Here is a 15,757-nt window from a genome sequence, read left to right as displayed (position 1 = left end):
AATGGTCTATTTGAAGAGTTTCAGTCAGGTTTTAGAAATTCATCATAGTACAGAAACAGCATTAGTGAAGGTTACAAATGATCTTCTTATGGCCTCGGACAGTGGCCTCATCTCTGTGCTTGTTCTGTTAGACCTCAGTGCTGCTTTTGATACTGTTGACCATAAAATTTTATTACAGAGATTAGAGCATGCCATAGGTATTAAAGGCACTGCGCTGCGGTGGTTTGAATCATATTTTTCTAATAGATTACAATTTGTTCATGTAAATGGGGAATCTTCTTCACAGACTAAAGTTAATTATGTTGTTGTTACGCAGATGATACCCAGCTTTATCTATCCATGAAGCCAGAGGACACACACCAATTAGCTAAACTGCAGGACTATCTTACAGACATAAAGACATGGATGACCTCTAATTTCCTGCTTTTAAACTCATAAAACTTAAGTTATTGTACTTGGCCCCACAAATCTTAGAAACATGGTGTCTAACCAGATCCTTACTCTGGATGGCATTACCCTGACCTCTAGTAATACTGTGAGAAATCTTGGAGTCATTTTTGATCAGGATATGTCATTCAAAGCGCATATTAACAAATATGTAGGACTGCTTTTTTGCATTTACGCAATATCTCTAAAATCAGGTCTTGTCTCAGAGTGATGCTGAAAAACTGCTCCCCTCCACAGCATGTCTTTTTCCTGGTTCTTTCCCTCAGCCCCAACCAGTCCCAGCAGAAGACTGCCCCTCCCTGAGCCTGGTTCTGCTGGAGGTTTCTTCCTGTTAAAAGGGAGTTTTTCCTTCCCACTGTCGCCAAGTGCTTGCTCACAGGGGTCGTTTTGACCGTTGGGGTTTTTCCGTAATTATTGTATGGCTTTGCTTGCAAATAAAGTGCCTTGGGGCAACTGTTTGTTGTGATTTGGCGCTATATAAATAAAATTGATTTGATTTGATTTTGATTGACATTAATGGGCTTGCAGTGTGCCCCATGCAAGTATATTATCCAGGAAAATACAACTAACAAATCAGGACTCTGTATCAACACAACAGAATGGCTCCTACTGGGAGCAAAAAAAAAAAAAAACTGACAGAGACAGCAATAATAATGATTTATTATTACCCATATAATAAGATTCAATTGAATAATAGGTTGAAGAGGATTTGCAAATCATTGTATTCTGTTTGTGTTTACATTTTACACAACGTCCCAACTTCATTGGATTTGGGGTTGTGTTTTTTCATGTGGATTCAAGTGTGAAAACAGCAAGGTGATCAGACCAATATGCACTTCCACAATAAAGCTTGTATTTCAAAATAAAAGCCTGTGAGGTTGCTGCAGACTTGACACAATTCACCAGTCTAACATCCCAGACAGCAGATTCCAATCTGGACATTTTCTGTATGCATGTGACCCCAAACCCAGGATTAACAGGGTCACACTCCGAACAAAACAGCAAAATTGTGTCTCACACATAACAAATTAAAAAAAAAGGGGGGGGGTTGCTCTAATGTGAACACTGTCACAGTGCAAATATAAACTTCAGTTACTTATAATTTCTTTACATGGCATATGTACTGGTTAAGCAGCTTCAGAAAGCTTATTAAGGACAAAAATTCATTTTAGAAAATTGAACACAACTGAAAACAGATTTGGCTTTTATGAATGTCTTTATGAAGGTTTTCATAAAGACATTCATAAAAGCCAAGACATTTTTCTGTCAATACTTAAAAAATGTAACATAGCTGTAAACAGATTTTCCTTTAAGTCAGCTGTCCTCCTTATACAGTACAAATGACCACATCTAGAACCCATGGTTCCCCATGGGTCAACGTCCTAGTTATTATTAATATTATGTAACATTTCACTTCAGCAAAAACAATCAAAATCAGCCCACTTTTACAATACATATGATAGGTGTTTCGCATTCTCAAAGTCACACAGCTGTGGTATTTTGATGGGAAATACTTCTAGAAACTCCCCTGTTACAAATGGCTCATTCAGATTTAAATAATTTTAAATAAGCAATCAATTCCAGGTCAGACTGTTTAAATGTGACGTTCTGCAAAACAAAACGCATCGTATCAACACAATGCAAAAATGTATTTCAGAAAAACCACACATCACAGCACACACATTATGTACACATTTATCTGTGTAGCGAACAAGCGGAAGGTGTGCACAGTGTTGCACAGATTCTCTGATGCAGAACTCCCTTGTGATAAAGACAATAAAAAACTGCCACATTTGATTAGCTCATGCACACATATGTAGTGTGCCAAACTGCAATCAGAGACCTGAGATAGAAAATAACACCCGGTGTGACAGACATGATTAAGGGTTTATGTGGATAATACTAAAAGCAAACATATTCATTGACAGTGGTGGGCACAGCTAATCAAAGTTAGCTTCGATAACAGATAATCAGATAACTGAAAAGTTATCTTTATAAAGCTAAACCGATAAACCACCCAAAAATTTATTGGAAGCTACAGCTAACCGATAACCGATAACTTCCAGTATTGCCTCCAGTACACTCGCAACTACTAACAAGCTGATTTTGAGTTTTAACACCACGATCGCTTCTGGGTAGCATCAAAGGTGATCACAGACCCAAACAATGAGTCAGCACTTCTGTCTTTGTGCGCCCTGCCCACTGCTGGAGAATCCTATTTACTACATAGCTTCCAGCAGAGGAGCAGTTGCGAGGAGCAGCCAAGCTCAACTCTCTACTCAATAGCAGTGTCGCCGTGAGGTGGAGGTCTTGGAAAATAAAGCAGTGATGACTTATGGTTTTGAGTTATAAATAAAATTAATACCGATAGAATAACTCCATTAATGTCAATTATGTCATTTGTACAAAGTTAAAGTATAACATATATCTTTTAATGTTAAATAATGCACTAATTCTGAAGTTTTGTAACAAGCACAGACAGATGCCAAAGGGATTATGGGTAAAATGTGCCTCCGCTAACACTGATTGGTTGACTCATTCATTCTGTGTAAAAACCAACACGTTAATGCACACTCTCACAAGTGCCACTAGCTTAGCTTATGACAAGCTAAAAGTGGACGCTCTCGTTATGGCCGAACAACTCTCCAGTTTCAGAGTATTCTGTGTTAGTACGTGCCCACGGCCAATGTGCTTGATGAATTCCTGCGCAAAAAGTAGTTCCCAGATAACTGATAATGAGTATATCTCATCTACATTAATTCTAAAATTTGCCAGTAATAAAATTATAAAGATAACTGAAGTTTAAGGGTGGCCGTAATAAATATTTAGAAACTTAAATTTATGAGCAACTTCACCTGTTATTGCTCAAGCACATTGTAAACATTGACACGATGGAGTTTGATGTGGAAGAGTTGAGATAGATACAATTGGAATGTTTTGATTACAATTTACAGTTGGTGATGAAATACTTGGGTGTGAACTTCGTGTTAAAGTCAGAACAAGAAGCTGCACTGAAAGAGATCTATCTGGGAAGAGACACATTCTGTGTGTTGTCACTCCAATGAGAGCGGCACTCTGAGCAGGGTGGCAAAAGTAGTCCCGCGAGCTCAATCTGTGGGCACGAGCTATCCCACAGTTCCATACTAGCAGAGATATCGGTCCAATGAGAGCGGCACTCTGAGCAGGGTGACGTTAATGTGAGGTGTGTGTTCATACTGCCACGAACACTACTGGCCAGTAGATGGCAGTAGAGACCGTGAAAACTTGCTAAAAGAAATTCCAGATACATTTACAATGCATATATATATATATATATATATAGATATATATATATATACACACACACACACACACACACACACACACACAACAAAAATATAAACGCAACACTTTTGGTTCTGCTCCCATTTCTTATGAGATGAACTCAAAGATCTAAAACTTTTTCCACATACACAATATCACCATTTCCCTCAAATATTGTTCACAAACCAGTCTAAATCTGTGATAGTGAACACTTCTCCTTTGCTGAGATAATCCATCCCACCTCACAGGTGTGCCATATCAAGATGCTGATTAGACACCATGATTAGTGCACAGGTGTGCCTTAGACTGCCCACAATAAAAGGCCAGTCTGAAAGGTGCAGTTTTATCACACAGCACAATGCCACAGATGTCGCAAGATTTGAAGGAGCGTGCAATTGGCATGCTGACAGCAGGAATGTTAAACCAGAGCTGTTGCTCGTGTATTGAATGTTCATTTCTCCTACCATAAGCCGTCTCCAAAGGTGTTTCAGAGAATTTGGCAGTACATCCAACCAGCCTCACAACTGCAGACCACGTGTAACCACACCAGCCCAGGACCTCCACATCCAGCATGTTCACCTCCAAGATCGTCTGAGACCAGCCACTCGGACAGCTGCTGAAACAATCGGTTTGCATAACAAAAGAATTTCTGCACAAACTGTCAGAAAACCGTCTCAGGGAAGCTCATCTGCATGCTCGTCGTCCTCATCGGGGTCTCGACCTGACTCCAGTTTGTCGTCGTAATCGATTTGAGTGGGCAAATGCTCACATTCGCTGGCGTTTTGGCACGTTGGAGAGGTGTTCTCTTCACGGATGAATCCCAGTTCACACTGTTCAGGGCAGATGGCAGACAGCGTGTGTGGCGTCGTGTGGGTGAGCGGTTTTCTGATGTCAATGTTGTGGATCGAGTGGCCCATGTTGGCGGTGGGGTTATGGTATGGGCTCTCTGCACACGTGCTAATAATTAGTGATCACTGATGCATTTATTCCTCGCACTCTGAGCGGTTAGCAGGTGCATTTCCGGAAAACGTCTCACTTGGCAATTCTCAGCATTTTTCAGTGTGTGACACACATTTTAGAATGAGCAGAAACATCCCAATGACTGACAGACAGAGGGAAAGAACCTGCTCCATCCGAAAAAAAAAAAAAACTTCTGAGCTGCCATTCGAAAGTGATGGCTTGGATTTACGGACAGGAGAGGACACACTTTACCCCGGAAACTCTTAACTTTTTCAGAGTCTGATGGATTTTGGAACCTAAAGTACGGTGATGCACTGTTTGTGTGGATGCTGGTTTACTGAAGCTGTGTACATGGACATGGGGACATCTGCATGACTGTTTTAACATACTGCCTGCACAAGGAGATGGATTTCTTACAATGGAAAAAGTCAGAATACATTATTTCCAAGAGTTAATTTACGTTATTTTACGTGCCACAATCGTGAGAGAGGCAGAGCTGCAGCCGGTGATCTCACACGTGCAGGTGCTTCTTTGATCACGTGGAGTTTACATTTGGAAATAAATCCATAACACAATGAGTCTGGCATGTTCGGATTTTACCCCTTTTGTGTTTTTGTGGCAACATTTTTTTTAATTTGAGAGAGTGTCAATTTGGAGCTGGAATGTGTGTGTGTATGTGTGCTGCATAGCTCGCTGTGTGTGTGTACAGCTGATGAGACACTCATTTGTCCCTGGCCTCAGATGTTTTTTTTTATTTTATTGATAACATTCATAATTAATCCTGCACAAAATAGATCCTCCAGCAAAGACTGTTATTGACAGGCTGCGTTTCTGACTCATGGCTGCAGGTACATATAAACTTTCTTGGAGCCACAGCTTTTACAAACAGCTTTTGCAACAAAATGAACTATTTTCACTTAAAAATGACTCATCATAACACAACATCACACTTCTGTAAGTAAAGTAAGTCCCTTCGGCTGCTCCCTTGTTTGCACTCGGGGTCGCCACAGCAAATCCAAGGTGGGTCTGCATGTTGAATTGGCACAGGTTTTACACCGGATGCCCTTCCTGACACAACTCCACATTACATGGAGAATGTGGCAGGGGTGGGATTTGAACCCGGAGCCCTTCTGAACTGAAACCAAGTGCATTAATCACTTGGCCACCACCCCTGCTATGCCATGCCTCCGTTCTTAACGATAGCAGCTCAATTCCACTGAAGTGCACGCTGGGACGCTTCTAGAAGCTACATCACTTCTTGGAAACACCCAAATACTCACTAGTACTTTGTTTTCGGTCATCTCCATAGCTGTTTGTTGCAAATGCCGTATACTTTGAAACCAGTCATGGAAGTGCACAAAGTAATCCCGGTGAATTATCAGATAGTCACTAACAGCCTAAATCTTAATGTTATAATTTTGGTGCGATATGTCCTTTAAGTGGTACCAAAAACCTGCTTGGTCCATGGACTATCTGTTCAACTTTTGAGACCTGACTGGATCACATATGTACAAAATGGCATGGCTGCTTTATAGTCAGTATGAGACATGCAACCCCCCCCACACACACACACACACATTACTATTTACTGCATACCATGTTTTTTTAAGTATTAATTTATCAGCAACTTCAGCAAAAAAAAAAAAAGGTTATGTGCACATGCAGTTCTAATCAAAATGACGCAAACTTTAGATTCTCTTTCAGTCCTCTTGCTGAGATAAATCATGAATGATCAACAAAAGATCAGCATATAAAGTGAGGTAAAATCTTGCCAGTCACATTGTCATTCACTGATGTGTAGGGATGGGTATTGATAAGATTTTAATCAATATCAATGCCATTATTGATTCTGCTTACTGAGCCGATTCCTTATCGATTCCCTTATCGATACCTCTTGTGAATTTTCTGTGTACTAAAAGTAGGCTTTACAGGTTTTCTATGTCTACAACATTTTATTGAGTCTTAAAGTAAATAAATATTAAACTGGCCACTGTGTTCTTGATCTTTGGACATAAATAAAATTAAATAAAATCTGTTGTTTTTGTCAAACGCATTTCCTTTCAGACATTTTGGCATGAATGTCACTCCATACATCTGAGCTGAGCCCAGCTGGCTACTGCACGTCAGCAGGACGTCTCATTTGGGATGGAAAAAACATTTTGATCGATCGCAGTTTGTTTGTATTACAACATTTGGAAAGAGGTGTCATTTGATTTAAACAGCGTTTCGCTTTGAATTTATTAACTCCGACTGGACTCTATCGTTCTAACTTGATTCAGCAGAGAGCCGCACAATGTTTAGAGCTGTGTGAACAGAACGGAGGATGTCCCAGTTAGTAACTTTAACCCACACAAAAGTGACTCATGATTGGACATATCAGGGACGAAAGTGCTGAAAAACAAAAAAAAGCTATAACCCAAAATTACCCCCCCAACACTACCCAGATGAAAATGTTTGAATTCTAGAAGCTCTGAAATGCAATCTGGGGCTATTCCAGACAATAAAACTGCAGTGAGTGCAGCATCCATTTTGGTGAGAAAAAAACACAACTTTCCTTATTCAAATTCATTCCAGTAGTATTCTGCTCTTACTAGGATGAAGCAGTTTTCTAGCTTGGCAGATAGTTCTGGAGGAAATCACTGAAGAAATTAACAAATTGAAAATATGGTTTAACCGAAACAAATTAAACTTATTAAACTTAAATAAAACAGGGATGAAGTGGAGGTGTAAGAGTCACTAGGTGTTCACAGGAAACATTTATTTCTATATTTATTTATTTATTTATGTTCATTGTTAGTTGCTTGTATATTTTCTGTTGTGTTTTTTTTAACAGGTTGTTTTTGTCTATTTCTCTAAACTTGTAGCATTATTAGTTATTATTACTGTTATTGTTGTTGCTATAATTAATATATAAACAAAAATAAATTTTAAAAATATTACAATTTGTAATACATTTGACTCTTTTATGACAACAAATGCTGAGCCATTAATTATTATACAGAAAACAAATGCACACAAACGTGCTAAGATGCGAACAGCTTAATGCTAACTTTAACATTGAAAATGCCATAGACATGCTAATGTGTTAACATCGGTCTTGTTTTAAGTTATAAAATACATCTATCAACTGTTTCAGAAGACTGTAACAAGTCGGTTTAACATAAAAAAGGTAAATATTACTCACAGACATATGCTCTTTAGAGTTTTAGCAGGGAAAAATTAAGATAAAGCAAAATAAAACAAAGAACCAACGAAGCAGCAGATGGAAGCACTGCTTCATTGATACAATGTTCAAAGCAAAGCCACGCTGCAGAAACGGTTGATTATAGACCCTGCAGGGGTTCTGTAATCAACATAGAGACATGATCCTTTTCCCAACAAACACCCCCAAAAACAACGGCTGCTCTGAAGGACCGATAAAGGAATCATTAAGCAAAAGGGCTATTGATGTCGGTGAATCTAATCATTTCTTAACGACACTCGAAACTAACCGGTTCTCAATACCCAACCCTACTGATGTGGCATCTGAATTTGCTTCAATATACTTCACCAGACAGGCAAATCCATTAAGAATAACCACTGATTTCTAAACAGAACATACTGAATTTGTAAACAAAATACAACCTTTTAGTGTGCCGCAAGATTCTGCCACCATTTCTGAAGTGTGCATATCAATGATTTTAAGTGATCTTGTGAAACCTTCATTTTCTATGGTTTGATTTGGGAATCATATCATTGTCCAGACAAACTGTTTCTGCATTGCTGTGTCTTTTACATCATTATTCTCAAATATAGTCATTAAGAGTTATTTGTTTTAACTGCAGCTTCTGGCTGTGGATGCAGCTGGCACACTCACATGAGCATCTCACTGGCTCTTGCAACTTGTTTCTTTAGGAGTGGTTTTGTTGCGTGCTAACGCAGTGTGTGAAAGTCATCTACAATATTTCCAAATACGAGGTCTGTTAGAAAAGTATCCAACCTTTTTATTTTTTTCAAAAACCTGATGGATTTGAATTACGTGTGCTTGCATGAGCCAACCTTGAACTTCGTGCGCATGCGTGATTTTTTTCACGCCTATCGGTTGCGTTATTTGCTTGTAAGCAGCCTTTGTGTGAGGATGGATGGAGTCTCTTGTCGTTTTTTCTTTGCAAGGAATGGGCGGAACGACTGGAGCAGCACGACTGCATCAAATTTTGCCACAAACTGGGCGACAGCCAGGTGGAACCATTCGGATTATTCAGATGGCTTTCGGTGACGATCCTCTGGGAATCACACAGATAAGGAGCGGTACAACCGGTTTAAAGACATCCGCACAACGGTGGAGAGCACGCCGTGCTCTGATCGGCATCAACACGCTGAAACGACCGGCTCAGTTCCAAAGTGAACGCTGTGGTGATGTGGGACCGTCGTGTGATTATCCGAGAAAATTACGGAAGAGGTGGACATCAGCACCTTTTTGGCACATTCCACTGTGAAATCCCATAATGTGCAATATTTATAATTTTTAAAAATATATTAATAACATACTTATTCTGCAATGTACATACCATCCAGGACAGTGCACCTTATCTTCTAATGTTACATCGTACATATACACATACGAGGGTAGGCTGAAAAGTTCTAAGGCTCACCAAGAAGGAGAAATGCCATTTCAATAAAACTTGGCATGCATTAAGTTCAACTCTTCTGATGACTGTGTTATTTTCTTCCAGGTTGTGAGGTAGTTTGTGGTTCACAGCCAAGTTTGAAAGTTCGTGGTAGAGGGAAATGGCAAAAATGGACAAAATCTGGCATCGCGGTGTGATTAAGTACCTGCATAAGAAGGGGTTAAAGCCCAAGGACATTCATGCAGACATGGTTGCTACATTAGTGGATGAAGCTTCCCTCCATATCTACAGTGCAGAAGTGGGCAGCTGAATTTAAGAGGGGCAGAGAGAGCCTTGAAGACGACCCAAGGTCTGGGCAGCCTGCAACAGCCACAACCCAGAAAAACATTGACCTTGTTCATGAAATGGTGATGAACGAGAGACGATCAACGATTATCAGCTAGCAGATGCTGTGGAATATCCCATGAGAGAACTGAACACATTCTGCATGAAGAACTTGGAGTGTCAAAGGTGTCAGCTCGGTGGGTGCCATGCCTTCTGACGCCTGATCAGAAAAGCACCAGGCTAGTCATGTCGAAGGCAAACTTGGCGCAATTTGAAGAGGATCCAGCAATTACATGGACGTTTTCTTACCCAGGATGAGTGTTGGGTTCATCACTTTGAACCAGAGACAAAAACAATCAATGCAGTGAAAACCCAAGGTCACCACCTCCAAAGAAGGCCAAGGTCATTTCGTCTATGGGAAGGTCATGGTTTTAGTTTCTGGGATGCCAAGGGCATTGTGTTCATGGACTATCTTGAAAAGGGACAAACCATAAATGGACAGTACTATTCTAACCTACTGAGACAGTTACACGAGGCTATCAAAAGAACCGACCAGGAAAGCTGACGAAAGGGGTGCTGTTCCATCAAGACAATGCCCCAGCTCACAAGTCACCAGTGGCCATGGCCACTATCCACAAGTGTGGATTCGAACTGTAGATCACCCACCATACTCCCCTGATTTGGCACCCTCGGACTTTCATCTGTTCGCAAACCTGAAAAAAACTTGGCTGGGAACACTATCGGAGCAGTGATGAGGTGATGGCTGCCGTTGAGGACTATTTGACTCTCAAGATGAAAGCTTCTATGCCAAGGGAATTGAAGCACTCAGCACCGCTGGAAGAAGTGTGTGGAGTTACAGGGAGACTATGTAGAAAAATAACCCTGAATTTGTTCAATTCTACAACTGCTATATATATATTTTCTTCTGCTTTATCCGGAGTCGGGGCGCGGGGGCAGCAGCTCAAGCAAAGCCGCCCAGCCCTCCCATCCACACACACCTCCCCCAGCTCCTCCGGGGCACCCCAAGCCATTCCCAAGCCAGCCAAGAGATGTAGTCCCTCCAGTGTGTCCTGGGTCTTCCCCGGGGCCTCCTCCCAATGGACGTGCCCGGAACACCTCTCCAGCGAGGCGTCCAGGGGCATCGGAAAAGATGCCCGAGCCACCTCAACTCACTCCTTTCGACGTGGAGAGCAGCGGCTCAACTCCGAGCTCCTCATATATATTTTTTTTTGATACATATTATTTGATATCGCTGCTTTTCTTCTTATTTGCCTGCACTGATTTTGGAGTTGGCTTTTAATCTCGTTGTACACTGTATAATGACAATAAAGGTATTCTATTCTATTCTACATGTGCGGTTATTCCACCAGCTGATCACTGATCCACAATGTGAATTCTTCCTTCCAGCACAGCTCTTTATATAATCATTTTGACTCATCTATCCATTGCCACATGTACAGAAGGACTGGATTATCATTCCTACACTCCATATTGTTATATTTAATACAAAATAATAAGCTCACGCAGAGCGCTGCTGCTGCCAATGTGTGCATTCATGTACGTCGGAAATACACAACTTTCTGTTGTTTCAAACTCAACAGTTGCTTGTGGCAAAAAATAATTAATTATATCCACACAAAAGAGTAATTCTGGCCTGTGTAAAGTGCCTGAGCCCATTGAAGCTGAACCCCCCACACAGATTAAAAAAAAATCCAAGCAAGGAGGCCTGAGTTTGCCCTGTAATTTCCAATGGTACATGAAGCAGCAGCAGCCTCAGTGCTCACAAACCGGCTTCTGCACTGTGTGAAAACATTCAGTCCGGGTTCGAACGAAGTCACATTAAACAATAACGTTACAAAAACTAAACACAATTAATGAACGTCAAAGAACGACAGCAAAACGAACCAGACAAATTGAGGTTTTCTCGTGCCCTTTGTTCAAATTTTTCAACAGTTTAAAAAATCCTGACGTAGTGCCAGCTGCAGGAACGAAGCCTGAGCGAAGGTTAAACGATGGCAACGAAAGTCAACGATAGTCCAGATTTCTTGTTTCGTCGGGGCTTCGTTGCCCCTTCGTTGTGCTGTGTGACTGGGCCATAAGATTGGCAATGGCTTGATCAACAATGGACTTCTGCGGACAGCTGGGCATTTACTGCACACGCAGCCCGGAAAGTGTCCCCCTCCTTGGCTAGCAACGGCCAGAGAGCCGCTTAAACAAAACCGCTGCAAACAAATCCCACTTGTTGCGGTCACATCCTACCAGATGTGACATAGCACGTGCCAACCCATACCAGATTCCATGGTATTGACATTTTGTACCAAATGGATATTACTTCACCTGCTGGATTTATGGGCTATGTCAAAACACACGGTAATAAACTTATAATTCTGGGAATCTGTAACATCAGCCAAAAACAGTACTATGTAGGTAAAAAAATAAAAATTTTATTGTTTTCTATTTATTTTAATCAGGAACTCACAACAATCCTGTTTCAAAGCATGTTCTGTTTTGAAGGCGTCACTTGGGAGATGGTCCCTACATCAGCCACTGCAGTGCGTTTGACAACCAGCAGGTGAAAACTAGCAGAGCCCTAATGCTGCTGCCTCTTCCTCAAGCTAAGTAAAGCAGCAGTGGGCACGTCTGTGATCACACGTTTCTCCAAGTTTAAGAAGCACGACTTTCAATCCATGACATGCTTTCTTAAAACACAAGTGTCCACAAATAGTTTTAACGACGCTGCTCGCCTTTTGACCGACAGCCCTATTGTTGAAATATTATCAATATGGTCTTCAAAATGCATCGAAATAAACAGATCAGCGACATACCTGTATGGTTACTGCTTGAACTTCTTATTTCGGATTTTCTTGCCTCTGGTAGTTTGTGTTCTGAAAGGCCGGAAACGTCGACGCGTATCCATGTTCCATTCTGTTGAGAGAAAATACGGGTTATAAGTGTTAATTTAGCCCCAGTGATATCCCTACTTTTATTTAATTTCTTTTAATTACCTCTCTTCGCTTCTCTCTAAATATTCTGCAGCCTCTTAATAGCGTTGGATGTTTATCAGCTGAACAGCCGTCATTCTTTCCCGAGGCAGGCTGCTTTTATACTACCGAGCCTGTCTTTGCATCGGTTAGACTACCAACGAATATTACAATTTTAAAACAAAAAAACGTTGCTTAATTTTCTCCAAGTGCCTTTACTGCTCCAGTACCTTTTCGAAAGGAGGAAAAAATAGACGGCGCTAGAAAGAAGCCCGCCCCTTGCCAGGTTTTGGTTAGAAACTATCGAAGCCAGCGTATCAAAGTTATAAACAATTCGTAGGAAAACGCGATAATAAATTTAAAAGGACTGATATAAAGACTATAAAATTTCCCCTGGGTAGCACAGCATCAAGCTGCTCGCTTCCTCTTCCTGTTTGTTTACCGAGCTCGTGGAGAGAAGGCCGGTCTACCCGCCATGGATTCTGGGAAAGCGAGTTTTTCCCATGGTTTCTATTCCAAATGATACTTTTTCTACATTTCCTTAGGAAGAAAGATTCTTTCTGCTTCACTGTGTTATCATCAGCAATCACCATCACATGTATATTTAGTGTAATTGCCAAATAAAATAAAAATGCACCCTGTCTCTGCTGCTACAAGTGTTTAAAAAAGTTAAAATTTAATAGAAAATAACATGCATGCCTTGTTTTTGATCACATATCTCACCATGTTTAAGATGTCATTTTTTAACTAAATTTCCACCCACCAAATATTTGTAATATATGTAATATTTAAACACAACTTCCACTTCTCATATTTATGCAGTCGCAGCACAAATACACCTACAAGTTCCATGATTCGTCAGAAGAGTGGGTGTGTATACGCCGGGTCTAACCAAGCCCAGCAACACGTGACGTCGGTGCCAGGCGGGCATATGATTTGTGGTTTGGCTTTGACAGGCGTCGAGGGTTGAGCTCGGATCTAGCCAATCACCAGGGGGTCTGAGCCATGTGGAAAGCAGTGCGGAAACGCCCACAAATAGCCGGAAGCAAACAATCGAGACAGCAGAAATCCCGCAACATTACCACGCTGCAGTTTCTATTGTAACAGCATTTTTATTTTAACAATCCCCACGTTACAGTTTGTACAATAACAATAATTAAAAACATTCCTGCGTTACGTTGCAAAAGAAGGATTTCGACAACGCATCACGTGTTTTACCACAAACCAAATATAGACAAGCTATTTCCCAGTACGACTTTGTATAGCACTTAAACCAAAAATAAAAATCCGTAATGCAATCAACCTACATTTAACGAATAAAAGTGACATCAAAAATATTTTGTGGTCGTAATGAGCTGTCCATCCTGACGGCTCTAAAAAAAAATTAAATGATCACTTTCAAGGAGAGATGTTTCATTTGAGAAAACTCCGTATCTCAGATCAGTTGTCTCTGTCAAAGGTTTTTTTTTTTTTCCTCCCCCGCCGACACTGCAGGAGGACAATGACATCATCCTGAACTGAGTTGGATGGCGCTGCAATGAATGTGGTCAGATTTATCATACCAGAGTACGAGCCAACACACTCACACAAAATGATTATGTCATCTATATCTATGCTCAAAGCAGAAATACTGATGCTCGGGATAAATGTGCAGGTAAGCGATGCACTTTGCTCAATGACTATTTAATGCAGATAACACAAAGCCTTGTTTTTATAACTGCAGTCATTCGAGCACTTATCAGGCTGGTACGCAGACTGTAGAGTCGGTGATGCTGACATGAAAACTCGTGTCTTTGTTGTCTGAGTCTGTTGACAATGAAGTCTTGCTTTGCTCAAACACGCAGGCAAATGAAAAGCGCGTCAAACGCAGCACAACACTCACTTCCATCCTTCCTGTCGGCGCTTTCCAAAAACCTAGCAGCTTCCAGCAAAACTTGAACATTTTTCAGAAAAGTGTTGATCTGCTCCATGTGGGAGTCTTTGGATTGGAAGACGTCATTGAAAGAGCAGCTAGACATCTCCAAATCCTGCTGGTCCAAGAGAGACGCGTCGGAATCAAAACAGAACCCATCGTTCTTCAAACTTATTTGCCTCTCACTTTTGGCCATGTTTTCTTCTTAGTTCTCGGAACTTGTGATGATGAGCGCTATAAGCAGCTATCAGTGGATGCTGCTCTTGTCTGACTGTGCTTTTTTTTTTTATTAATGTGAACTGTTTCATGTGGACAAGCAGCCAATGTCAGCGGATAGTGGTGCATGGGAAAACTAAAGCCACACCCCCCCAGTTTCTGAAACACTCCGCAGGGTCCTTGTGACCCACCGATTTCTTCCATCCTTTCTCTGTCTACCAAGCACCTGTATGGAAAAATCTGTCATTTGAATTTGAATTTGTAAAGCTGAATTTTTTAGCAACAAAATCAGACTTTGAATTTAAAAACCATCGAATTTCTATCACGCACTGTTATTTCTGCCACTTATTTTGTTCTCAATGATAAAATAAGTCCCCATAAAAAACCCATTAGTTTATCATCACTGCCTGCATGCCACAATTGGCCATAATTTTTTTTTTTTTTTTTGCTGAATTTTATTGACGGCAGTACAGCTGCTGCAAGAACTGGCACTTCTGCTAGGTAGCAAGTAGAGGTGGGCGATACCGGGAATTTTGGTATTGATCCAATACCAAATAAATACAGGCCCAGTATCACCGATATCGATACCGATACTTTTTCATATTTAAGCTTCATAGATCCAAAGGATCCAAAATACCTAGGATAGAATTTCGCCAAACATTGTACGTGACAACAAAATACTTTATTATCACAATCAACATTTTTGTTTAAAAAATATCACTCAACACAACTTAAAACAATATCTCCTGAGGTAGAGGGCTGACAAACCACAATACAAGGGTGCGCTGCTCCGTGTTGTGTGACACAGCACAGCGCTGCTCTTACAGACAGAGAGTAGACTTTGATGAATCTGTGTGCGGGAGAGGAAAAAAAGCTTGAGTATCGATCTTTTTACACGAGGATCATTCAATATTAATACCAGCATTGGTATCGATACTATCGATATTAGGATCGATCCGCCCACCTCTCGTAGCAAATGTACTTTGGCCAAAGACGGCCAAAGTTTA

At 40.8% G+C, this 15,757-nt stretch overlaps 1 protein-coding gene across 1 annotated transcript in view; it reads right to left on the bottom strand.

The window, feature by feature from the left end:
* mxi1 (max interactor 1, dimerization protein) overlaps positions 1–13,060 on the bottom strand; it is a 113,014-nt gene extending 99,954 nt beyond the window's left edge. Inside the window, 3 exon segments of the mRNA XM_034187590.1 lie at positions 12,467–12,505; positions 12,507–12,566; positions 12,647–13,060. Coding sequence (XP_034043481.1) covers positions 12,467–12,505; positions 12,507–12,566; positions 12,647–12,720 — 173 coding nt within the window. The 5' untranslated portion in view covers positions 12,721–13,060.
* Between the last annotated feature and the right edge of the window lie 2,697 nt (positions 13,061–15,757).

The sequence above is a fragment of the Thalassophryne amazonica genome, chromosome 15, assembly GCF_902500255.1.
Source record: "Thalassophryne amazonica chromosome 15, fThaAma1.1, whole genome shotgun sequence".
NCBI lineage: Eukaryota > Metazoa > Chordata > Actinopteri > Batrachoidiformes > Batrachoididae > Thalassophryne > Thalassophryne amazonica.
Note: the sequence above shows the minus strand (reverse complement) of the source record. Positions and strands in the feature narration are given on the sequence as shown.